The 23,317-nt window shown below is 62.3% G+C and overlaps 1 protein-coding gene across 6 annotated transcripts in view; it reads left to right on the forward strand.

Moving 5' to 3' along the window:
- COL18A1 (collagen type XVIII alpha 1 chain) overlaps nt 1–23,317 on the forward strand; it is a 41,342-nt gene that overhangs the window by 16,528 nt on the left and 1,497 nt on the right. For 4 of the 6 annotated variants that reach the window (XM_042784021.1, XM_042784024.1, XM_042784023.1 and 1 more), the window contains 40 exons: nt 9,573–10,117; nt 13,004–13,087; nt 13,180–13,239; nt 13,422–13,560; nt 13,656–13,759; nt 13,848–13,874; nt 13,970–14,140; nt 14,231–14,257; nt 14,349–14,411; nt 14,533–14,619; nt 14,795–14,848; nt 14,930–15,079; nt 15,236–15,298; nt 15,481–15,525; nt 16,487–16,627; nt 16,717–16,788; nt 16,905–16,931; nt 17,048–17,092; nt 17,226–17,288; nt 17,635–17,670; nt 17,742–17,831; nt 18,026–18,055; nt 18,171–18,197; nt 18,393–18,455; nt 18,608–18,682; nt 18,776–18,811; nt 18,931–18,984; nt 19,243–19,317; nt 19,541–19,612; nt 19,823–19,865; nt 20,016–20,078; nt 20,168–20,211; nt 20,325–20,447; nt 20,528–20,672; nt 20,759–20,832; nt 20,913–21,041; nt 21,227–21,262; nt 22,378–22,650; nt 22,735–22,932; nt 23,163–23,278. In XM_042784021.1, coding sequence (XP_042639955.1) covers nt 9,573–10,117; nt 13,004–13,087; nt 13,180–13,239; nt 13,422–13,560; nt 13,656–13,759; nt 13,848–13,874; nt 13,970–14,140; nt 14,231–14,257; nt 14,349–14,411; nt 14,533–14,619; nt 14,795–14,848; nt 14,930–15,079; nt 15,236–15,298; nt 15,481–15,525; nt 16,487–16,627; nt 16,717–16,788; nt 16,905–16,931; nt 17,048–17,092; nt 17,226–17,288; nt 17,635–17,670; nt 17,742–17,831; nt 18,026–18,055; nt 18,171–18,197; nt 18,393–18,455; nt 18,608–18,682; nt 18,776–18,811; nt 18,931–18,984; nt 19,243–19,317; nt 19,541–19,612; nt 19,823–19,865; nt 20,016–20,078; nt 20,168–20,211; nt 20,325–20,447; nt 20,528–20,672; nt 20,759–20,832; nt 20,913–21,041; nt 21,227–21,262; nt 22,378–22,650; nt 22,735–22,932; nt 23,163–23,278 — 3,769 coding nt within the window. Of the gene's footprint in view, nt 1–3,903; nt 5,190–5,212; nt 5,889–9,572; nt 10,118–13,003; nt 13,088–13,179; nt 13,240–13,421; nt 13,561–13,655; nt 13,760–13,847; nt 13,875–13,969; nt 14,141–14,230; nt 14,258–14,348; nt 14,412–14,532; nt 14,620–14,794; nt 14,849–14,929; nt 15,080–15,235; nt 15,299–15,480; nt 15,526–16,486; nt 16,628–16,716; nt 16,789–16,904; nt 16,932–17,047; nt 17,093–17,225; nt 17,289–17,634; nt 17,671–17,741; nt 17,832–18,025; nt 18,056–18,170; nt 18,198–18,392; nt 18,456–18,607; nt 18,683–18,775; nt 18,812–18,930; nt 18,985–19,242; nt 19,318–19,540; nt 19,613–19,822; nt 19,866–20,015; nt 20,079–20,167; nt 20,212–20,324; nt 20,448–20,527; nt 20,673–20,758; nt 20,833–20,912; nt 21,042–21,226; nt 21,263–22,377; nt 22,651–22,734; nt 22,933–23,162; nt 23,279–23,317 lie in introns of those variants that run through there. The other 2 variants (XM_042784019.1, XM_042784020.1) reach the window with 2 other exon arrangements.

Below are 23,317 nucleotides of genomic sequence, written 5' to 3' on the forward strand. Positions count from 1 at the left end.
CGGGTCCCACCATCTCTCCCCGGGGGCTGTCTCCACATGGGAGGTCAGCAGCTCGGGATGTGGCAATATCCTCGGCATGCGACTCGATGATGAGGGCCTTTTAACTGTTGTTTGGGCTTTTAGATGAAGAACGGATTAAAATCCCAAACATCGATAGGATTTATAGATACCATCTGCCACTGACAGTTGCTGAATTTTTCTGCTCGGTGCATGAGTGCTCCCGCCTCCGGCATTTTGGCTGTGCCAGTGTCAAGGTTTCCTTCCCTCCTTCCTTCCCCAGCAGCATCCATGGAAGGGAAGAAGTATGGATGGGGCATCCGTGGCAGTCCCAAGCGCTTGCTCTGCTGCTGTTTTGTCCCCTCTGGAGGTGGATGCTTTCTCGAGCACCCTGTGGCATCGTTGCCATCACTGGTGGCGACCTGGCAAACTGCCGGCAAGCTGCTGAAGTGCCCGTGAGCTCTGGAAAGGTTGTGGGGCTGCGGTGTGTTTGCATCCCACGGCTGACCCCAGACATCCTTCCTGCTGATCCCAGGGGGCTGTTTCATGGAGCGTACCCCCCCCCCCGACGTGATGCTGCGTGTGGGCTGGCGTGGCTGCTCCGAAGGGACCGGGGCCACTTTTAGTGGTGGCCGAAAGCAAAAGGTGATTTGCAGCCATCCTGCCTGCGGGCTGGGAGACCTTCCCTTGGGGTGTGAGCAGGGGGAGGAGGGAAGTCACAGGTCACAACTCCCTGCCTGCGCTCTGTCCGGCTGCACCCTGCAAAAACTGCTGCCCGTCCCTGCCCGGACCTCTGGGCTGGTGGCCGGGAGAGGCCCCCGGGATGGATCGTCACTCCCGATGGGCTGCAGCAAAATGGGTGTTCTGAGGATGCTTCCGCGCTCTGCTCGGCCTGAGGCTCCCTCTGCTGTCCATCTGCCTGTCCGTCTGTCCTCCTCTCCCTGCCCAGCTCTCCCCCTTGGGCCGTGGAGGGAGGGGGGGTTGCTGAACTGGGGTCCCCCTCCCAAAGCGCTGTGGGGGCACCAACCCCCAGCTGCCCCCAGCGAGAGCTCTGGACGTGGGCCGGGGATGCAGCTGCAAAGCCCGGTACGTTCATGGCCAGGTTTGCCGTCCCCGGTCACCGCCACGGGCTGCTCCCGTGGCCCGGGGACACGCATGGACCCATCACTTGAAACCCACTCGCTCGGCCCCACTTTGGCCCCTGAAGAATAATATCATTATTCTTTAACCATCGATGGCATGCTGCAGGTCTGAAACCAATGTGACAGGCTTTTTTTTTGCTTTTTTTTTCTCTTCCCCGCCCCCCCCACTTCCTCTCCTTCTCACTTCTCCCTGCCCCTTTCTCACTTTTCCCCTCTCTTTCTCTTCTCCCTTTCCCGGTCTCTTTTCTTTTTTCCTGGGACAGGACTGATCCCACAGTGAGCAGGGCAGCCTCATCCCCTTTTTCCAGATGGACCAGATTGCACCAGCAGTTGCCGAGGGTGGTGGGAAGGCAGAGCCAGCCTGTTCGTGAGGGAATTACAACCACATTGAGGGTCCAATGCTGCTTTTAGAGTGGTGCAACGTCATGATGAGCTTCCAGCAGCACCCCGTGGCGTGTACAAAGTGCTTTTGGGGAGCCTTTAGGCTAGAGGATGTTAAAACAAGGGGTTTCCCCTGCTCCGCCAGCAAGCCAACTGCCGTGGCTTCACTTTGGGGAAATATTTCTCTGAAATATTTCACTGGCTAGTACTTTCCCTGCCCCTGCCTTGCTGCCTGGTTGGTGGCAGAGCTGGGCACACGGGGTTGGGATGCTCGAGTGCCACCCATGCCACCGGGCCACCCTCTGAGCCTTTATTTTGGAAATCCCACTGCCGGGAGGGGGTCAAGCAGTGTGGCCGGGGGACACGGATGCTGTAGCTCACGGGGACGCCCCAGCCCCGGGTTGTTCCCCGGGAGCCGCCGGCGTGGAGGTGTGCAGTGAAATGAAGATCATTGCTTTAACGAGGGCTGGCGGCGGCAGCCCCGCGCGCAGGGAGGTCCCACGGGATTTGCTGTTTTGCTTTGCTCTGCTATCGTGAGCTGCCTAATCCCAGCAGAAGGGAGAAACGGGGATTTTTTTTTTTTTTTAATTTTTTTGCCAGCTGGGCATCATGTCTGCACACGCTTGGGGCACCCCAGCATGGTGCTGCTGCCGAAACCCTCCTGGCTGAGATGGGGCAGCTCATGGGGGCTCGTGATGCTCCCCCCTGGCTCCGGGAGCTGCCCTGGGGTGGCTTGGATCACATCCCCGCCGAGGGCTGTCACCCCACTTATCTCCCCCCAGTTTAGGGGCGAGGCTGTGGGAACACCCAGCTTTTCCATCTGTCCTTCCCACCAGTAGAGGAGGAGCCAGCAGTCACTGGCATCTCTCTTGGACTTCCCGAGGACACGGCAGGAGGGTGGTGTTGGGGGGGGTGTCCCCACACCCTACCAGGATGCTGCACCCTTGCCCCAGGGGAGCAGAGCTGGGCGCAGCAGGGTCCCGTCCAAACACGCCAGGGCGGGTTGGCAGGCTGGCTCCTTTCATCAGGTTCATGGGAGCACATGAGCTTTCGGGGGGGGTGGTGGTGGTGTGTTGTATGGAAACTCTGACATACGGACAAAAACCCGTCCCGTATTCGATTAGTCGTGGGTTGTTCCACAACATGTGCCCCTAACAGCATCGGTCATGGGGCAAGCCTATTAGCAACAGCAGCCTTGCTGTGCCAGCTACCACTTTAAGGGGAAAACTCACCCGTTTCGCTTAAAAAGCAGTGTGGGAAATGGTGTGTGAAGCAAAATATAGACATCTGAGCATTCGTTTCAGTGCTTTTCTGGAATATTTTTAAACTGGAGCATCAGGAGAGTTGCATCCCTTCCCACCCTGCATTGTGGGACCGCGTTAGCACAGACCACGGCTTTCCCAGTCACGCAGCATCCTGGCTATGGGGAACTGGAATCGTCACCTCCCCATCAATGTCCCTTCTTGGGAAGACTTTTTGAGCCACGAAGGTGACTCGCCCGGGGTCACAGCAAGAGCAGCATGGGTGTGCTCCATCCCTCAGGGGACCGGGGACTCGGCGGTCCCCAGGAGCAGGGGCCATCGCTTCCAGAGCAGGGCAGCGCTGATGTGGGAAATGAGGAGAAATAGGTGGATTGGGGGGGGATTTTTTAAGCTGAGGTGAAGGTCATCTGAATTTTTTGGCACACGGGAGAGCACCAGTGCTGCAGGGAGGAGATTTTCATCCCAGGCTTCAGGATTGAGTGCTCAGCGTTGTGATTGCTCAGACCTCCTGGCTTTGAGATCTCGCTGGTGCATGATGCTCACGGTGGGGGGGATCACAAGCGCTCCCCTCACCGTCCTGTGACAAAATCTGGGGGGTCCTGGCCCTGCAACTGAGCCAGGAATGCGGCTTCAAAGCACTTGACTTTTGGGACTTGTTTTTCCAGCCGGTGTAAATCTTGGAAATGTTTTCTGGGATTTTTTTTCCCTCCTCATCCTGTTTTGCTCTGAGATTATATATATGTGTGTCCCACCGAAGCTGGGCATCCGTAGGGACAGTATCCATGCGTGACCCCCTCACCCTCCACCCCATGTACAGCTCTGGACACCGGTAATTTAACCAGAGCCACGGAGCAGGGAGAGAGGATTTAGGATTTTCTGGGCAGGAGGGAGTTAAAAAGCTGGCAGCAGCAGCTGGGACAGGGAAGAGGGTGCGTCTAAGGGCTGGCTCAGCTCCCAGAGGTTTTGGGGGGCTCGGGTGGGCTCCCAGGCGGGCAGCGGGGTCCCCGGGAGGCTGTGCTGGGTGCGGGGGGGCTGGCGCTGGGGAGAGGAGGGCTTGGCAGGGCCGGAGGCGCGGCCACTCCTCCCGCTGCTCCGCTCTGGTTTGAAGGGTGGTGTGCTGGGGCCGGGGAGGAGAAAGCGATGTGAGTGCTCTGGGAGTCTGGCCGGGGCAAAACTCCTGCCTCTTCCCTCCTTTCCTTCCTCTGGCCTCTCCGTTTCACTCTCTGAAGCAACGGGGCTGTTTTTCCCTTCCTAATGGCCCCACCTCGCTTGGGGTTTCTGCTCCTCCTGGCTTGCTGCTTCCCCTCCTCTGAAACGCAGCTCCTGGACTGGGTTTGGGGCAGCACGAAGACCACGGGAAGCCCGGCGGCACTCGGCGAGGGAACCGCAGTACCGGAGCAGCTCGCCTCTGCGGCAGCTCCCAGCCCCAGCACGTCCCCGGGGACGTGGGGTGGCCAGGTGGTGGGGGACCTCACCACCCCACACCCCCAGGAGCTGGATCCCGGCACGGCGGCACCTGCGGGCGAGGGGACCGTGGCCGAAAACGCTGAGCAGTGGGACAGGAATGCCACGGGGCTGGTGGAGAGCACGGCACAGCCAAGCGTTGCTCCTCCCCGCAGCACGTCACCTTTCCCGGGCCAGGATGCGGCCAGTAGCCTCACTGAGGACCCACAGCTCCTGGGGACGGGGACCACTGAGGACCCACAGCTCCTGGAGACGGGGACCACTGAGGACCCACAGCTCCTGGAGACGGGGACCACTGAGGACCCACAGCTCCTGGGGACGGGGACCTCTGAGGACCCACAGCTCCTGGAGACGGGGACCTCTGAGGACCCACAGCTCCTGGGGACGGGGACCTCTGAGGACCCACAGCTCCTGGGGACGGGGACCACCAAGGACCTGCAGCTCCTGGAGACAGGGACCACTGAAGACTCACAGCTCCTGGAGATGGGGACCACCAAGGACCTGCAGCTCCTGGAGACAGGGACCACCAAGGACCCACAGCTCCTGAGGACAGGGACCACTGAGGACCCGCAGCTCCTGAGGACAGGGACCACTGAGGACCCACAGCTCCTGAGGACAGGGACCACTGAGGACCTGCAGCTCTGGGGGACAGGGACCACTGAGGATCCACAGCTCCTGAGGACAGGGACCACTGAGGACCCGCAGCTCCTGAGGACAGGGACCACTGAGGACCCGCAGCTCCTGAGGACAGGGACCACTGAGGACCCACAGTTCCTGAGGACAGGGACCACCGAGGACCTGCAGCTCCGGGGGACAGGGACCACCGAGGACCTGCAGCTCTGGGGGACAGGGACCACCGAGGACCCGCAGCTCCTGGGGACGGGGACCCCCGCCACGACGGGGACATGGGTGTCCTTGCAGAGACCGGCAGGTCCCCGGCCAGGTACTGCCCCTTTTCTTTTCTCACCAGGTGACAGCACCCACGAGCAGGCGGTGCCTCCCCGGGACCCCACGGCACAACCGTCCCGACACCGCCCCGGAGCATCGCCCGCCCCACTGAACCCACGGCACGGCACCGGCCGCCGGCGGCTGGAGCTGGCCGGCACGAACGGGAGCCAGAGCCCTCCTTTGCTTCCCAGGAGGGCGGCTAACGGCGTGGATTCTCCTCTCGCCGATAACTCCGGTCCTCTCGAGTTCGATTTACTAACCGCTGCTATGCAACTCTACGGTAGTAGCGGCACGGGGCTCGCGTCCTTCTTACCTGGACTGATGCTGCCAGCTGGCCGTTGCCTGCCTGTCCCAACCCGCCTGCCTTCCTGCAGCGTGCTGGGCACCGACCGTTTCAGATTACCGAATTACCTCCGCCACAGCAGTGAGGGGGAAATTCGGGCGGCTTTGCATGAGTGGGAGGGGCTGCTTGAATCGCGGTGCCATCGCTACCTGGAGTGGTTTCTCTGCTTGCTCCTGCTCCCCGGGTGTAGCCCCTCAGTCCCTGTAACCCCCCCGCCATGCCAAGGCTTCTGCGAGGCCGTCAGAGACCTGTGTTGGATGCACTTGGCCGGCGGGCGCCTGCCTCTGCCTTGTGATGCTCTCCCCAAGGAGGACGAAGGGTATTCTTGTGTCTTTATTAATGCTTCTGCAGGTAATGTGGCTGGGTGACGTCCGTGTGTTTGTGTGTGTCTCCCCTCCCTAAACTCCACCAGGTTTTTAGGCGCTGAGGGGTGCTTCTGCCTTGTGCCCGTGGGATGCTGCTGAGTCCCAAAATTGCTTTCCATCCAGCCTCGGCTTCTTCAAACAGGGCCCGCCAGCGGGGTTTGGTTCCCTCCGCAAGGCTGAGCGTCACCATCCCCTCCTCGGGCTGTTTCACACAGTGGCCAGGTTAAAAGAAGACGTCCCGCTGGCCAGGACAAGAGATGCTCCCCGAGCTCTCATTGTGCTGGTTGGCAGGTGCCGCGGTGCACAGCAAAGAGCTTTGGGGTGTCCGTGCCGGGAGCGGAGCTGGCAGCTCCCCAGGGGGACAGGGGAAGGACCAGGACTCTGGAGCCACGGTGGTGAGGAGGCTTCAAGGTGACCCGCGGCCGTGCCCGCACGCTTCCCCCCCTCCCACAGCGGCCCTTTGCCTTGGGGTTAATGATTTACCCGACAGCTAATGTTTGATCCCCCCCCCCCCATGTTTGGCATCTGGGAGAGGTTAATTCTCCTCCAACTTTGCCATTTGGTGGTTGTGACCCTTCTGTATGTCAGCTGGGGACCGAGACGTGCCTTTTTGGCGGGTGAGGGAGTGAAAGGAAGGGAGTAGGGGGAGCGGGACTGTCGCTCGGAAAAATGCACATTGGGGTATAAGAGCAAGAACGCAGTTTGGGATGAAAGCAGGAGCGGGAGCTCGCCGCTCCCCCCCCCCCGCTGAGCCCTCTGAATGAGGCTGTGTTCCCGCGCCAGCCCCGCCGTGCCCTGGGGTGATGGCCTGGGGCTGCCGACCAGGAGCAGCGAGACACCCGCTGCCGTCAGAGGGGCGATTTAGCAGGGGGCCAGCCGACAAGGGTCGCACACATGGCATCAAAGCAGCTCTGTTCGCCGGCCGACCCCGGGGGGGGGGGGGGGGATGCTCGGCGGCAGGATGGGCAGCGTCAGGAATGGGAGGGGGGTGGGGGGACTCCTGTGCACCCCATGGAGTAAGCTGGGATGTGCTGGTGGTCCCCTGCATCCCGGCTGGGATGGGATGCGCGGGGCCACGCTGGCAGCCCTGGCTGGGGACAGCCGGGAAGGTGGTGGCCCATCGGGAAGGTGGCTTGGAACATCCCCTGGGGCCTTTTCCAATGGCCAGAGGCCTCCCCGCAGCCACCCTGTGCCAGCCAAAACCGCTGCGGTGTCAGCCGCCTCCGGCTCTCCCTGCTCCAGAGTGGGTGCTGCTGGTTTGCTGCAGGGGGGAAGGGTGCGATGTGTGGGCTCTGGGTGCCCTCTGGAAAAAGCAGGCATTGGCCTGAAAGGTTTGGGGTTGAGAAGGGGCACTTGGATTTTGCAGGGGAGCAGCTATTTGAAGGGGCTTGCTCCCCACACCCCATCCAGCCTCGCAGCCCTGGCCTCTGCCTGCTTTGCATGCTGTGCAAGGGAAAGATGTGTCCCTGTTTGCTCGGGGAAGCACTGGCACCCAGCTCCCACCCCGGGCTCGGGGGCGAGTGGCATGTTTGGAGAGGAGAGGAGATCTCAGAGCCCGCTGAAACGCCAAGGGGAGCGTGGTTGAAAATTGCGTCGCTAACAATAGCCTCTTTCAGCCCGTCCCCCCCCCCCCCCCCCCCCCCCCCCCCCCCCCCCCCCCGTCATCCCGAGCCCCGGGGGCAGATGATGGCTTGTCTGGTTGCAGAAATTGCATCGCTGGCTCTTACACTCGTGCGGACCCCTGGGAGGAAGCTCTGGTTTCCTCTTCCCTTAAAGCTGTTGTGAATTTGGCTTCCTCCAGCCCGAGATAAGCTCCATCCCTGCATCCTGACTGGGGAGGGGGCAATGGGAGTGAGCTTGTGGGGTGTCCCAAGGGTGGGTGCCAAGCTGGGGCTCGCTGTGAGTCCAGGGGAGCCCCGCTCACTCACCCCATCATTTTTGGTGTAGGGCTGCACACATCTGGGTGCAAAAGGATGCTAGGCTCGAAAGGATGCTGGGCTCCAGGATCCAGAAATCCCCGCAGACGGTGAGGCAGAGGGGCTGCACTGAGCCCTTCCCCTCCGAGTGGGCTGGAGATGCCCCACAGGATAGCCTGGTCCCCGTGCAGGGTGGGTGAGGGGGTCAGGACGGGCATGAGACCAGGAGGGAGCTTTCCTCCTGGCTGGGTGCTCAGTTTTGGGGTGCCACGCTTGGGAGGGACTGGGGTCTTGGGGAAGCAGGGTGGGCACGGAGCGGTTTCAGTGCAGCAGGCTCAGGAGAGGATCAGTGGGTCTGGGGTTCTGGCAGAGAGAAAACTTGCCTCCACCTCTATTCGGTGGCACTTCTAACATCCCCACTGCCGGGGTCCCTGTCATGGGGCTGGCGCTGGCATCAGAGCTTGGCAGCTGGGGAGCTGGGGATGCTCTACACGCTCAGGTACCTCCAGGCTTTGGAAGAGGCACCCAGGTTTTCATCTCCTCCCACCATCCCAAGAGACGTGTTTTCCTTCCAGGCTGGGCAAGGCTGGGCTGATTTCTTCTTTCTGTTTTTGTTTGTTTGTTTTTTTTTTTTTCTTCTTCTTTTTATTTTTTTTTTTTTCTTAAGAGCTTTGGAGGACAATGCTTGGCTCCAGAGCAGGGTGGAGGTTCCTGGCTGGTGCTCCTGGGCTCAAGACACCTCTCATAACGCCCCCCCATTACTCACGTGAAATACCAGGGATGGCACTGGGGACATTGAATTGTCTCAGCTCCTGCTCCTGACTCGGAATGGGGCTGAAATCAGCACCGAGCACCCGTTCCCGGTGCAGAGCCCTCCGCTGTTTTGGAGGCAGGGTGGTTGGGTTTCCTCGCTCCCGGGAAACACGGAGTTAAAAAGCACCCGACGCGCTCGCTCCCATCGAGTTGGCACCCGCCCGAGCGGTTGACATAGGAGAGGAGGAATCCAGCGCCCGGTGTGTGGGCGATGAGGATGTGCCTGCTGCCAAAACAACGGGAGCTGGCGTACAGAGGGCCGGCTCGCCCCGGCCAGATGTTCAGCTGCGTCGGGTAGGAGAGACCGTCCCGAGCAGAACTTCCCCGAGCGCCTTGAGAAAAAGGAGTCGGGAAAGGAGGAGAGCTCCAAATTGAGATCATCTGGGAAGCTCAGGGGCCGCGCCGGCTCGAGCCCCGTTCCCAGGGTGTTGCGAGGGGGGATGGCTCTGATTTATTCCCGGCTGGGGTGACCCCGTGAGCTTGTCCCGGGATGACGTAGGGGGTCACCATGACCCCGGCACGGGTACGGATGCAACGCGCTTCCTCGCGTCTCCGTGGTTGCTCACCATCCCGGTGCTCCGACAGCATCCCCGCTGCCTGCACGGGCATGTCGCTACCCCGGGCAAGATCTCTTTTGCTTTTAACCCCTCTCAGGGATGTCCCAGCTGCGGCTGGAGGGCCGGCAGCAGGGAATGGGTGGCGTTTTGGGAGTTGCATCCGAACGGCGTGGTGGGAACAGCTCAAGGCGCGTTGCTGCCTTGGCCAACCCGCAACCTGAAGGAAAATCCCAGGCCCTGGGGAAGGGCAAGCCGAGGGAGGGAGCTGCTGAAGAGCAGCGTTTGGGGGAGATGTGACCAGAGGTGTCCCCCCACGGTGCCTTGCTGAGAATGACCATCCTCGCCAGGCCGGTTGTGACTGTCCCCTTTCCCTTCCTCTTGCAGAGAGCCTGAGCTCCGAGGTCAGCCTCCTGGAGCTGATCGGAGACCCCCCGCCAGAGGAGATCCTCAAAATTTACGGCCCCGACAACAACCCCGGCTATGTCTTCGGCCCCAACGCCAACACGGGCCAGGTGGCCCGGTACCACCTGCCAAGCCCTTTTTACCGGGACTTTTCCCTCCTGTTCCACATCCAGCCCACCACTCCCCGGGCCGGCGTGCTCTTTGCCATCACGGACTCCTCACAGAGCATCATCTACGTGGGCGTCAAGCTCTCGGAGCTGCGGGCGGGCAAGCAGCAAATCATCTTCTACTACACGGAGCCAGGCTCGCCGAGCTCGTACGCGGCAGCCACCTTCACCGTGCCCACCTTGCTCAACCAGTGGACACGCTTTGCCATCAGCGTGGAGGAGGATGAAGTCATCCTCTACCTGGACTGTGAGGAGCATGAGCGGGTCCGCTTCGAGCGCTCCCCGGATGAGATGGAGCTGGAAGATGGCTCTGGGCTCTTCGTTGCTCAGGCTGGAGGAGCCGACCCAGATAAATACCAGGTAAGGCCTCAGGTCACCCCAAGGAGCATCTCCAAGAAGCCTGGGTGAGGCGAGAGGGACATGACATCAGCCTGTGCCTGTTGAACCAACCTCTTTGCCCAGAAGTCAAACCAGCAGCCGTGCTCCACGTGTGTCCCTGGGGAAGGAGACACTTGAGATGGGGGGGGGGGGCGGGGCAAGGTGGCTTGAGATGCCATCAGCTTTATTGTCTTGGGTCTCACCAAAGCAAAGCTCGCAAGGTGGGCTGGCAGGAGGAGATGGGCTTGTGCTACAGCAGCCACTATTACCCCATATCCTTTCCAGCAAACACATGGAGCCTCTTTGAATCTCCCTATTGCTAAAAATACCCAACTCCTTTGGTGGAGGACCTGGTTTGGCTGATAAAATGTCTCTCTTAGCTGGAAAAATGCTTAGGCTGGAGCATATCTTTGTTAGCTGACGTGGGGCGGTATCTGTAGGAAGACTCTGGAAACCAAGGAGAGGAGGTGATAGCACAGCCTGTGATTTGAGCATGACTTATGTTCTAGATAAGGTTTATGGGAAGCGTGGGGAAAATGCCCAGCTGACATGGAAATCCCCCGCCGTGCTTGAGGAGGGGTTGGACCGCTGGGTTTCTCCTGGGTTGAGCATGGCTTGCCCAGCAACAGAGGCTCTGCCAAGCGGAGCGATGCTTTTCCCGGGGAGCTTTGCAAAGCACGTTTCTGAACTTCAACATCATCTTGACTAACGAGCAGTGCTGGCGTGGTCCCAGTTAAATGGCTTCGGGCAGGGAAAGCTCCCCCAAGAAGGGGTTAATGATTGATGGGCTAGAAACCAGTTTGCACTGGGATTCGGGTTGGTCCTGTGAGGTCTCAAGAGCAACTTTTTGTTCTCGAAGAGCAATTTTTCGCTCTTGAATGTGCTGGGAGGGCCGGGTCATGGCCGTGGCAGAGCTCCTCTCCCCAGCTGGAGAGGGTTTGGCACCATTTGGAAGGCAAAGCAACAGCCCAGCGCTGAGCGAAGCGCTCCTGCTTTTCTGAGCAGGTGATGTTCCCCAGTTTCCCCAGCGCCCGATCCCACCGTCCGCCCCCGGCTTTCCCGCAGGGAATAGCTGAAGCTCGAGGGAAGGGGGCTGACCGCCTCGGCCCGCCGAGAGGGGAGCGGGGGGCGCGGGCTTGGCCGTCTCCGTGGCATCTGACTGCCTCGTGGTATTTCCATCGCTGACCGGCCCTGACTCGTGGTATCTGGAACTAACTGGGCATCAAGCTGATTAAAACCTGGCCCTCGGTCAAGCCGCGAGAGGAGCTGCTCGCGGGCAGCTGGAGGGCTGCTGGTGGCATCCGTGCTTCTTCCCCAGTTGTCCTTGTGTCGAGGGCACAAAACTTGGAGGGGCAAAGCCTGCAGGTAACGCAGAAGCCCCTGGGACAGCAGATACCAAGGGAGTTACTGCAAATGGGGTGTCAGCTGGGGTCTGGCTGGAGGGTTTGTTTGCAGCTGGATGCATGGTTAGAACCACGGTGCTTCTGCCTCCTTTACTGGGGCAAACAAGCTGCAAAGGGCCCTTACAACCCTCCCACATGCAAATGCCTCAGTCCAGGGCTGGAACCGGATTATTTCTGATGCCTCTGGCCAGCCCCCCAGAGCCAGGGAGGCCAGGCTGGAGTGTTGCATTTATCAAAGCCTCGGCTTGCTGCTGGTGCTCAGTGGGGGGGAGAGGGATGGGTTGGAGCTGGCTGACACCAGGGCGAGCAGCTGGAGGAGGTCACAACCCACCTGGGGGGCATTTGCTTGTGGGAGGGATTTATATACTTTTAAATTTTATATATTAAAAAATATGTTTATATTTATACTGTATCTATAATATAGTCTATTTATAATTTATGCACAATATAATGTTTATAGCCAGCCTGGCTGAAGTGCAGCTGCCCCTGATTCTTGCTTTCTTAAACCCATCATGTTTCCTGAGCGCATCTCTCTTTCCCGGACATGGTGTGCTGTGCTTTCAAGCAAGCCCAAATATTATTTTAGGTGTCCTGCCCAGAGAAGAGACACCGAGCGGGAGGTATTTGTCCTCTCTGAGCTCACTTCCCAGCATGGTCCCCGGCACTTCCCCGCCGGGATCAGAGGGATGGGCAGCATCCCATCCCGGCAGCGTCCCGTCCCGACAGCATCCCCGTGTCCCATCCCAGTAGCGAGGAACTGGGCTGGGCTTCGAGATGTGCTGGGTGACCCCGCTGGCTGTGGGAGCTGTGGGGTTCAGGCTGGTACCCACACAACCTCCCAGCCGAGATGGGGATGCTGCCCTCCTGAGGCAGCACAGGTAGCTCAGCTACGGGGGTTGTCTGGAGGGCGGGAAGGAATTTGTGGTGGTTTCTTGTATAAACGAGCGGCTTGGGGGCACACAGTGCTCGCAAAACCCGAATAAATGGTAACGACGTATGGATTAGCCTAAGAACTACAAAGCCAGGGCTGCAGTGGACTGGGATGTCCCAGTGGCCCTTGCTTGGGGCAGAGATGCTGTCTGAAGCTGGGGAGCCCTCCGGAGAGGGGAAATATGAGGAGCATGGCCGAAAAAGTCCCTGTAAAAGCATTTTGCTGGCTGGCTGGCCGTCTCCTGGCCGCTGCCTTCACTCAGCCTGCCTGGCACGTGGCTTTTTCCCATGGCTTGTCAAGCCACGCTGGCAGTGCTGGGCACGGGGGGCTGCAAGGTTGAAACCTCTCTGTGCTGGGTGATGGATGGATGCTTGAGCGGAGAGCGCTCTCTGCAGCCGGCGAAAAAGCCTGATGTACGGGGGGCACTGGAGCCCGTGGTGGCTGCTGGGTGGCACGGCAGGTCACGTTGTGCCGTGGGGTGGCTCGTGGCACGCGTCGGTCCGTGGCAGCCGTGCGTGCATGGTTTCCTTCCAGGGGGTGATCGCTGATTTGAAGCTGCAAGGGGACCCGCGGGCGGCCGAGCGCCAGTGCGAGGAAGATGAGGATGACACTGAGGAGGTGAGCGCCGGCAGCCCGGCTGGGGCAGGCCGGGGGGCTGCCACCCCGTGCTCCCAGCTCACCCCTTGCCCCTTCTCCCTGGGCAAACGCAGGTCTCTGGCGATTTTGGCAGTGGGGCAGAAGGTGGATACCAACCCTCTGGGAAAGTCAAGGTGAGTTGGTGCCCGCAGGTCTTGCATACAGCGGCGGGACATCAAGATTTTGAGGATGAGGGGGGCTGAGCGCCCTCCGTGGTTGAGGTCCTGGGATGCCTGATGGGGTCCCGGCTCCTGTCTCTTTTGGGAGGGCACCAGGAGGTGAATGGCTCCGTAGTGTCCCCTTCTTGTTGGCACAGGGTGTCCCGGGGCTAGTGGATGCCGTCCCTGTCACCTCTCCCCCCGTGGCAGCGGGCAGCGGGCAGAGGAGCGGCGGGGGGTCCCCGCAGCAAGCCGAGAGGACCAGAGTGGAGGAGACACAGCAGATCTCCACGGGAGGTAGTGCCAGCAGCTTCCCCCTTCCCTGCCACCAGCGGGAACATGGTGGGGTGGACATCCCCAAGCATGACCGGGTCCCTTTTCCCTTTCCGCAGGCACTGGACCCAAAGGTGAAAAGGGGGAGAAGGGCGAACGTGGCCTGAAAGGGGACGCTGGGGCCGGCAGCATCGTGGGGACGGGCAGTGTCAAGGGCGAAAAGGTGGGTGAGAGGGTGGACCCTGAAGGCTCAAGCGTGCCAGCGATGTGTCTACATTTTACATCCTTGCTCCTTTGTTTCTGTCCCCCAGGGGCAGAAAGGAGAACTGGGCGTTAAGGTGAGCATCACTGGGGGAGCTGGGGAAAAGCCAGGCCTGCCTGGGCTGTCATCCCTGGGGACGTGCCACCCATCCCGGTTCCCTCCCCTCCCCAGGGCAGCGCTGGATTTGGCTACCCCGGCTCCAAGGGCCAGAAAGGGGAACCAGGTGAACCCGGCACCCCCGGGAGCCTCTCACGGCACGCAGATGGCTCGGTGGTGGAGCAGGTCACCGGTCCCCCGGGGCCGCCGGGGAAGGACGGAGCCCCCGGCAGGGACGGCGAGCCCGTGAGTCGAGCCCCCCACCCCTCGGGGACCCCCCCTCTCCCCCCAGCCCTGCCTGCTTGCACTGACCTCTCCCCTCTCTGCCATCCCTAGGGCGATCCTGGCGAGGACGGCAAACCCGTAAGTGTGTGTGTGTGGGGCGGGGGGGTGGCGGGGCGAGACCACCCCTGTGCCTTGCCACCCTCTGACCCCCCACCGCTCCCCTTCGCAGGGCAATATGGGGCCCCAGGGGTTCCCTGGGACACCGGGGGAACCTGGGCTGAAGGGGGAGAAGGTGAGTGCTGGTGCCAGTATGGGGGGGACAGCACACACCGCTGCCCACCCCCCACCCCCCACCCCCCCACCTTCTTCTCACTTGGCTGCTCTTGCAAACCGCGCTCTCTCCTCTGTGCCAGGGTGACCCAGGCGTGGGGCCGAGGGGACCCCCCGGACCGCCTGGCCCCCCAGGACCTCCAGGACCCTCCTCCAAACATGACAAGCTGGTGGGTGCCCCTTGGGACACAGGGTTTTGGCTGGAGGGGTGGAGGAGGGGGCGGATCCATCAAGCCACCGAGGTGCTGGACGCTGCCACCAGCCCCCAGGCAGCATCCGTGTGCCGCTGGGTGCCCTGACCCTTGCCGTCGCTGCCTGACATCCCCCCTCCTGCTTCTCCCCCAGACCTTCATCGACATGGAGGGCTCTGGCTTCGGCGGCGACCTGGAGAGCCTGCGGGTGAGCATGGGTGGGCGCCCGTCCTGCCGGCAGGGAGAGGGGGCAGACCCCCACAGCCATCGTCCCCTCCTTCTCTTCTAGGGTCCACGAGGGCCGCCCGGTCCCCCAGGGCCACCCGGGGTGCCCGGTTTGCCGGGGGAGCCGGGACGGTTTGGGATGAACCGCACGGACGTGCCGGGACCGCCAGGGCTGCCGGGCAAGGCCGGGATCCCCGGACCCCCGGGGCCAGCGGTGAGTGTAGGGGGTGGCCAAGTGGACCCATGCCAGGGCCACCCTGTAGCGGTGGGGTTCTAACTGCTCCCTGTGGTGGTGGTGGTGGGGGGGCTCGGTTCCCACCAGCCTCACGGGGTTTCCTTGGGCTGGTGCGAACTTCTGGGCATCTTGCAGGGTCCTCAAGGTCCTCCTGGAAGAGATGGCGCAGCTGGGCATCCAGGGCCCAAAGGAGAGCAGGTGAGTGTCCCCTGTCCCATGTCCCCTGGGGGCACATCAGGGCAAGGCCACAGGGCAGCCGCCACCCCTGGCACATCTCCGGGAGGTCCCAGATCCCTCCACGGGCTGCAGAGCACCAACCTGCTCCTGCCTGGAGCTGGGCAGCTTCTTCAGACCTTCTTCTTCCTCCTCCTCCTCCCCAGGGCGACATGGGCGACCTTGGCCTCCCTGGTGCACCGGGACCCAAGGTACTGTGCCTGGGATGGGTTTCTTGGGGTGTCCCACATGCATTGGAGACTGGAGGCAGGAATGCTGCCTGGGGGGGCCACTTTGCACCGGGAAGGGGCGGGGGGGGTACTGATATTTGGATTCCTCTCAGAACAGAGTGGTGCCTCAGCTCGAGGTCGCTTGGAGCCACTAAACATCCCCAGGATGCTCACCGGGCTCCTGCCACCCTCGCCTGGCTTTGCTCCGGGTGTTGCCACCTTGGGAAACGGGCAGGAAAGCTGAGCAGGGTGTTTTGAGGCACAGAAGAGGGTTTGCTTGGGGGATTTTTGCGTGTCCACACCCCGCTGGAAAATACCCCATCACTCTCCTGTCTGCCTGCTGGAGCTTCTCTCCGCCCTGCACCCCTAAGGGTGGAGATAAAGGCTTGCTGGGATGCTCACGCTTGCCCTTCCCTCCCTCGGGGGCCAGGGTGCCCCTCGGGATGACACATCCACTGCAGCCTGAGCTGGGGGCAAGAGCCTCAAAAATGAAAGTTTCTTAATGCTGCCATCAGCAAGAGGGCAGGTGGGGCGGCAGCGGGCATGAGGACGGATCGTGCCGCTCGGGAGAGCTGTAACCATGCTCAAGGGTGCCTGCGAGCATCCCCGCCTGGCGCTGAGCTCTGCTGCAGCATTGGAGCCGGCAACGCGTGCCAAAAAAAAAAAAAAAAAAAATCACATTTATGATTTTAGACGAGCCTCTGGTGGCCACCGTGCACATTGCATGGGGAGCCGAGGCCGTCCAAGGACAGCTGCGATGAAGGATGCCCGAGCTGGGCAATGCCCCTGCCCGCAAAGCCCCTCTGTCCCAGAGCATCCGTGCCCCGTCCCAAGGGGAGGTTCGGGGATGCAGGAGGGGATGCGCTGCCTCTCATGCGAAGGCTCCAGGAAGGGACCCATGTCACCTTATCTCATCTGTCCCTTTGTTTTGTCTCCTTTGCAGGGCAGCAAGGGGGAAATGGGACCAGCAGGAACCCCGGGAGAAATGGGCTTAGCTGGTCTTCCCGGGCCCATCGGGCCCCGAGGGCAGCCAGGGCCCCCCGGCCCCCCGGGACCACCGGGGCCAGGCTACGAGGCTGGATTTGTAAGTGATCACCCCTGTGATGGGGGAGTGGGATGAACTGGGGTGGGCGGCAGATGTGGCTCAGCCCCTTCTCCCCAATCTCCACCTAGGGTGACATGGAGGGCTCGGGGCTGCCGATCGCCACTGGCTCCCCTGGACCACCCGGACCTGAAGGACCACAGGTGACTCTGCTCCTGCCACTTCCCTCCCCTCCATCCTGTGCTCCCTGGGGCATCCCCTGCCATCGTGTCCCCCTGCCCTCACCCAATGCTCACAGCCCACTTCGTGTTGCTTGCAGGGGGTGCCAGGACTGCCGGGGGTGAAGGTAAGGAGCCCTTCGACCACCTTCCTCGCCCTTTGCTGGAGCCTGGCTCCACCCTCGCAGGATGCCCACGGGCAGCCTGTGGGGATGCTCCTGCTCTGACACCTCTTTCCTTGCAGGGAGAGGTCGGCAGCCCCGGGCAGCCTGGCTTGCCGGGACTGAAGGTAGGAGCTCTGGGAGGTTGGGATGGGCTGTGTGTGAGCACCTGGGTTTGCAGGGCACTGGGCAGGACCCCAGCCGGGGTTGTCAGGAGGATGCTCCATACTGCATCTTGCCCTTTCCTGCACCTCTCTGCAGGGAGATGCTGGCGTGCCCGGTGTGGACGGCCGCCCTGGCCTGGAGGGCTTCCCTGGACCACAGGTAAGAGCATCAGCCCCTCTTTTCCAGCATCCCCCTCACTTTAGACAGGGAATCCTTGATCCAGCAGCTCCATCCGCAGCAACCAAAATTCCCACGCACCCCCGCCCCCAGTGCCTTCAGCTGTTTCCCTGCTCTTAGACTGGGCTCACTGCCTGCCAGGGGGGCCCACGCTGCTTGGGACCCCGTCCCCATCAGCTTGCCACCCTGCTCGCCACCACCTCCACCCAAAAGTATCCCAACCTGGCTCGCTGCCTGGACCTTGCGGGCAGACCTCCGCTTCTGAGCCGGGGTCCGGTTGAGTGTGGTGCCAAGCGGGAAGCTCACCCCTGCCTGCTCCTCCTTCCAGGGACCCAAAGGTGACAGAGGCAGTCCCGGTGAGAAGGTAAGTGCCACCAGGCTGGGGACAGGGACCGGGTGGCCGTGGCCCTGGAGTTGATGGCTTGTGTCTTCCAGGGTGAGCGAGGCCAAGATGGTGTGGGACAGCCCGGCCCGCCTGGTCCACCTGGTCCCCCTGGACAGGTCATCACTGTCTCAAGTGAAGATGTAAGTGATGGCACCTGGCTTCACTGCAGCTGGGGGAAGCTAAAACTGGGGGGGGGGGGGGGTGTGTGTGCAAGGTAAGAGGAAGGACCTGCCCAGCACCCATCATGTGGGGGACTGAGGGAGACCTCTCCAGGAGCTCTGACCTCTTCAGAGCAAATATCAGGGTGATAAACCTCACTTGTCTCTTTTTTCAGAAGTCTTTGGTGGCTTTGCCTGGTCCAGAAGTAAGTGCCCCCCCCGCTAGCAGCACCCACCCCTCAGCAGTGCCGGGAGGGCACCCATTTTTTTTTCGGAAAGAGGGGGTTTTGCTCTTACAACCATCTCTGCTTCTCTCTGCAGGGCAGACCGGGTCACGCCGGCTTCCCGGTGAGTCAGTGGCAGGGCTGGGGACCGCAGGGGTGGCCCCGGTGAAAGGTCTGGGCACCCTTTGGTGAAACCTCTGGTTGCCGGTCCTGCCACGCTTTGCCACGGCGGTGCCGGGGTGGTGGTGCCGGCGGGGAGGTTTGGGGGTCTGCCTCTGGTGGGTGGGGGCTGACGCGGGCTCTGTGCTCCTCCCTGCAGGGCCCCGTGGGACCAAAAGGAGACCGGGGGTCATCTGGTCCCCAGGGCTCCCCAGGGTTGAAGGTAACTGCTCTGGGCCACCTCCGCCCCACGGGGTGGTCACGCTCCTGGTCCCCCATCCTGCCTGGCCACCGGGTCCCGGTGGTGACGCCAGCCCAACCCTGGGAGGGAGCCTGGTCCCTCCATGTCCCTTTGCGCCTCCTCCTCTCTTGCAGGGGGAGAAGGGGGAGCCTGGTGTCATCATCAGCCCCGACGGGACCGTGGTGACTGCGAAGGTGAAAGGAGAAAAGGTGGGTGCGCTGCAGGGATGGGAGGCACGTCCCCGTGCGCCGGGTGCCGGGTGGTCCCGGTGGTGATGCCCTTTCCCTCTCTGCTGTCCACAGGGGGAACCGGGGCTGCGGGGACCAGTGGGACCCTCGGTAAGTCACAATCACCGTCCTCATATCCCATGGGGAGGGCTGGTCCAGGGCAGAGGGGGATGGGGTCTGCCCCCCGCCCCGCTCTGAGCACAATCATCCTCCTCTTCTCTCCCCTCTAGGGTCCCCAGGGACGAGCAGGGATGAAGGGCGAGATCGGCTTTCCGGGCAGACCCGTAAGACCTGCTCCCGGTTTGTTTGTCCCCTCGGCCGTCGCCTCCTCCACTGCGTCCCCCCACCCCATTTGCACATCTTGCACCCGCTGAACCCCAAATGCCCTATTGTGTCCCCAAGGGGCGGGGTGATGCCGATGTGTTGGAGGCAATGCCGGGGTGTCGGAGGTGACTCCAAGGCATCAGAGGTGACACCGGGGTGCTCACCCCGGGGTTGGCAGGGGGATGGGGACGAGCCTCATCTGTGCTGCTCATCCACAGGGACGTCCCGGCATGAACGGGCTGAAGGGCGAGAAGGGTGACCCCGTGGATGTCAGCAGTGTGCTGGGCTTGCGGGTGAGCACTGCTGCGGTGTCCCCCTCCCCTGCTGCTGGCCCAGGGGAGCAGGGGACACACCCTGAGGGCCTCCCTGGAGACCCCAATCCCTTTGGAAAAGGGAAAGGTGCCTCCCTCTCTCGGGGACTGGTTGCCCCTCTGGGGCACGGCATGGCCCTGGTGTGTCCTCTATGGGAACTGGCCACTTTGCAGGACCCTGACACATCTTCTCTCCCCGCTTCAGGGTCCCCCAGGACCCCCAGGGCCCCCAGGGCCCCCTGGGCCACCTGGCAGCATAGTCTACGACAGCAGCAATGTGAGTAACAACACAGTTACCGTGATGGGGATGCTGAGGGCTGGTGACCGGGTCCCCCCCAGTGTCCCCTGGCTGGCTAGAGGGGATGAAGGATGCTCTGGTGGCACCCTGGCCAGGGCTGGCACGCGGGGACATCATCAGCATCACATCAAGGGGGGGGTCCCCGAGGATGCTGCTGTCTCTGCAGCCCCTTCCTTTGCATCCCCACAGGCCTTCAGCGACTCCAGCCATCCCGCGCTGCCAGCCTTCCCCGGTAAGGGGGTGTCCCTCCCCCAGCCCCCTCAGAGCAGTTCAGGGACAGCCAGCAAGAAGGGAGGGAGGCGGGGGGGGGAGACCTCCTCTGTTAGAGCTGGGACTGGGATGCTGCAGCTCTGAGATGGCTCCTCTCTGCTGTTTCCCACAGGTTTCCACCAGTTTCCAGGACAAAAGGGAGAAAAAGGCGATGCTGGAGCCCCGGGACCCCCAGGTGGGTGACTGGTCCCCGCAGGCAGAGGTGGGCAGGGGGTGGCTTGTGCCCATCCTGGCTCTCCTCTCCCCTCCTCTCCCTCTCCACAGGCCACTTCCCCTACGACCCGAGTCACTTCGGTGCCAACCTGCGGGTAAGCCCTTTGCCCACCAGCAATGGCTCGCCAGGGCTGGCACCCAGCACTGTTTGGGGTACCGGGGTGCACCCCAGCCCAGCCGCTCACGCTAAATCTGTGCCATCCCGCAGGGTGACAAGGGGGATGCAGGTCCCAAGGGTGACAAGGGTGAGCCGGGCAGCACCCCACTCTACGGTCCCAGCGCCTCTGGGCTGCCAGGGCCTCCGGGACCCCAGGGCTACCCTGGGCTGCCGGTGAGTACCCCACGGCGTAGAGGTGGGGGGGGCGCATCCCCAGATGCTTTGCTCCACGAACGCTCTCTCGCACTGCCTAGGGTCCCAAGGGGGACAGTATCGTTGGGCCTCCAGGGCCTCCTGGACCTCAGGGCCCCCCTGGTATCGGATACGAGGGGCGGCAGGGCCCCCCTGGCCCCCCCGGCCCCCCTGGTCCCCCCTCCTTCCCAGGTCCCCACAGACAAGGTGAGTACCTGCCGCCATTGCATCCCTCCCTGCATCCCGCCTCATGCTGCAGCCCTCCCCGTCTCACCCTTCTTCCCCGCCCCCAGCTATCAGCATTCCTGGACCCCCTGGACCACCGGGACCCCCCGGACCACCAGGCACCAGCGGGATGTCCTTGGGGGTGAGTCAGGGCTCTGGGCAAGGGGTTGCCCGCTGGCTGGTCGGCCAAGCCCTGAGCCACCCACCGGGCTGTGCCCGCAGCTGCGTGCCCTGCCGACCTACCAGGCGATGCTGAGCGCTGTGCACGAGCTGCCCGAGGGCGGCCTCATCTTCCTCACCGACCGGCAAGAGCTCTACGTCCGCCTGCGCGGGGGCTTCCGACGGGTGCTGGTGAGTGGGAGGGGGCTGGAGGGGCTCCCTGTCTTGGGTCGCACCACCTGGCTCTAAGGGGAGTGCAGACTGCGTCGCCCCGGGGTTTCGGTGATGTCTTTTGGCGATGCTCGGGGGTCCCCTCACTCGTGCGTGAGGAAGAGGAGAGGGGGACAGCTGGGATCTGATGTGCCATGCCGTTGCAGCTGGAGGAGCACAACCTGATCCCCAGTTCAGCTCTGGTGAGTCCCCTGCCCCCCGTGCCCATTCTCATACACCCTCACCCCACCCCCAACCATCCCCATCCCAACCATCTCCATCCCCCATCTCCATCCATCCCCAACCATCTCCATCCACCCCAACCATCTCCAACCACCTCCATCCATCCCCAACCATCTCCATCCCCATCTCCAACCACCTCCAACCATCTCCATCCATCCCCATCTCCATCCCTATCTCCATCCATTCCCAACCATCTCCAACGATCCCCAACCACCTCCATACATCCCCAAACATCTCCATCCCCATCTCCATCCACCCCCAACCATCTCCAACCACCTCCATCCATCCCCAACCATCTCCATCCCCATCTCCAACCACCTCCAACCATCTCCATCCATCCCCATCTCCAGCCCTATCTCCAGCCATTCCCATCCATCTCCAACGATCCCCAACCACCTCCATACATCCCCAAACATCTCCATCCCCACCTCCATCCATCCCCAACCATCTCCATCTCCATCCCCATCTTCAACCATCCCCAACCATCTCCATCCCCATCTCCAGCCACCTCCAACCATCTCCATCCATCCCCATCTCCAGCCCTATCTCCAGCCATCCCCAACCATCTCCAGCCATCCCCAACCACCTCCATACATCCCCAAACATCTCCATCCCCATCTCCATCCCTATCTCCATCCATCCCCAACCATCTCCATCCCCATCTCCATCCCTATCTCCATCCATCTCCAACCACCTCCATCCATCCCCAACCATCTCCATCTCCATCCCCATCTTCAACCATCCCCATCTCCAGCCACCTCCAACCATCTCCATCCATCCCCATCTCCAGCCCTATCTCCAGCCATCCCCAACCATCTCCAGCCATCCCCAAACACCTCCATACATCCCCAAACATCTCCATCCCCATCTCCATCCCTATCTCCAACCATCCCCAACCGTCTCCATCCCCATCTCCATCCACCCCCAACCATCTCCAACCACCTCCATCCATCCCCAACCACCTCTATCTCCATCCCCATCTTCAACCATCCCCAACCATCTCCAATCCCATCTCCATCCCCATCCCCACCTGGAGCAGCACCAACCCTCATCCTCTCTCCCCCTCTCTCCTCAGGACAACGAGGTGTACGACAAGCCACCCAGCGTCCACTACGCCGGCCCCCAGCCCCCGCTCCAGCCTCGCGGACCCCTGCACCCCCTCCGCAACCACAGCCCCCCGCCCACCGCCCGACCCTGGCGCGGGGACGAGGTGGTGGCCAACCAGCACCGCCTGCCCGAGCAACCCTTGCTCCACCACCAGCACGAGCTCCTCAACAGCTACTACATCCACCGCCGGCCGGATCCGGCCCCCGTGGCTGCCCACGTGCACCAGGACTTCCAGCCCGCCGTGAGTACCACGTGCCGGCCGAGGGGAGGTGACGATGGTGGCCAAAGCCATGTCCCTCAAGCCCCGTTGTCCTCTCCTTGGCAGCTTCACCTGGTGGCCCTGAACGCCCCGCTAAGCGGTGGCATGCGCGGCATCCGGGGCGCCGATTTCCAGTGCTTCCAGCAAGCCCGGCAGGTCGGGCTGGCTGGCACCTTCCGTGCCTTCCTCTCCTCCCGCCTGCAGGACCTCTACAGCATCGTGCGCAGGGCCGACCGCGCCGCCGTGCCCATCGTCAACCTCCGGGTACGTGTGTGTCTCCATTCCCCCCCTTCCCGACACCCCGCGAGCGCCGAGGGCTGCAGCGCATCCCCCTGCCCATCTGCATGGACCGTGAAGCATCCCCTCCCCGGGGGGGCTGCTCCGAGCTCCTGTGATATTCTTGGGGTGCAGGCAAGGCTGACTGCTCCCCCCCACCCCTCCCCTTTGTTTTTTTTGTTTTTTCTTGTTTTTTTTTTTTTCCCACTCCCCACCAGGACGAAGTGCTCTTCAGTAACTGGGAAGCCCTTTTCACGGGCAGCGGGGCCCCGCTGCGAGCCGGCGCCCGCATCCTCTCCTTCGACGGTCGGGATGTCCTGCGGGATGCGGGGTGGTGAGTGCGGGATCGAGGGATGGGGAAAGAGGGGATTTG

The sequence above is a fragment of the Tyto alba genome, unplaced genomic scaffold, assembly GCF_018691265.1.
Source record: "Tyto alba isolate M040663 unplaced genomic scaffold, T.alba_DEE_v4.0 Super-Scaffold_7, whole genome shotgun sequence".
NCBI lineage: Eukaryota > Metazoa > Chordata > Aves > Strigiformes > Tytonidae > Tyto > Tyto alba.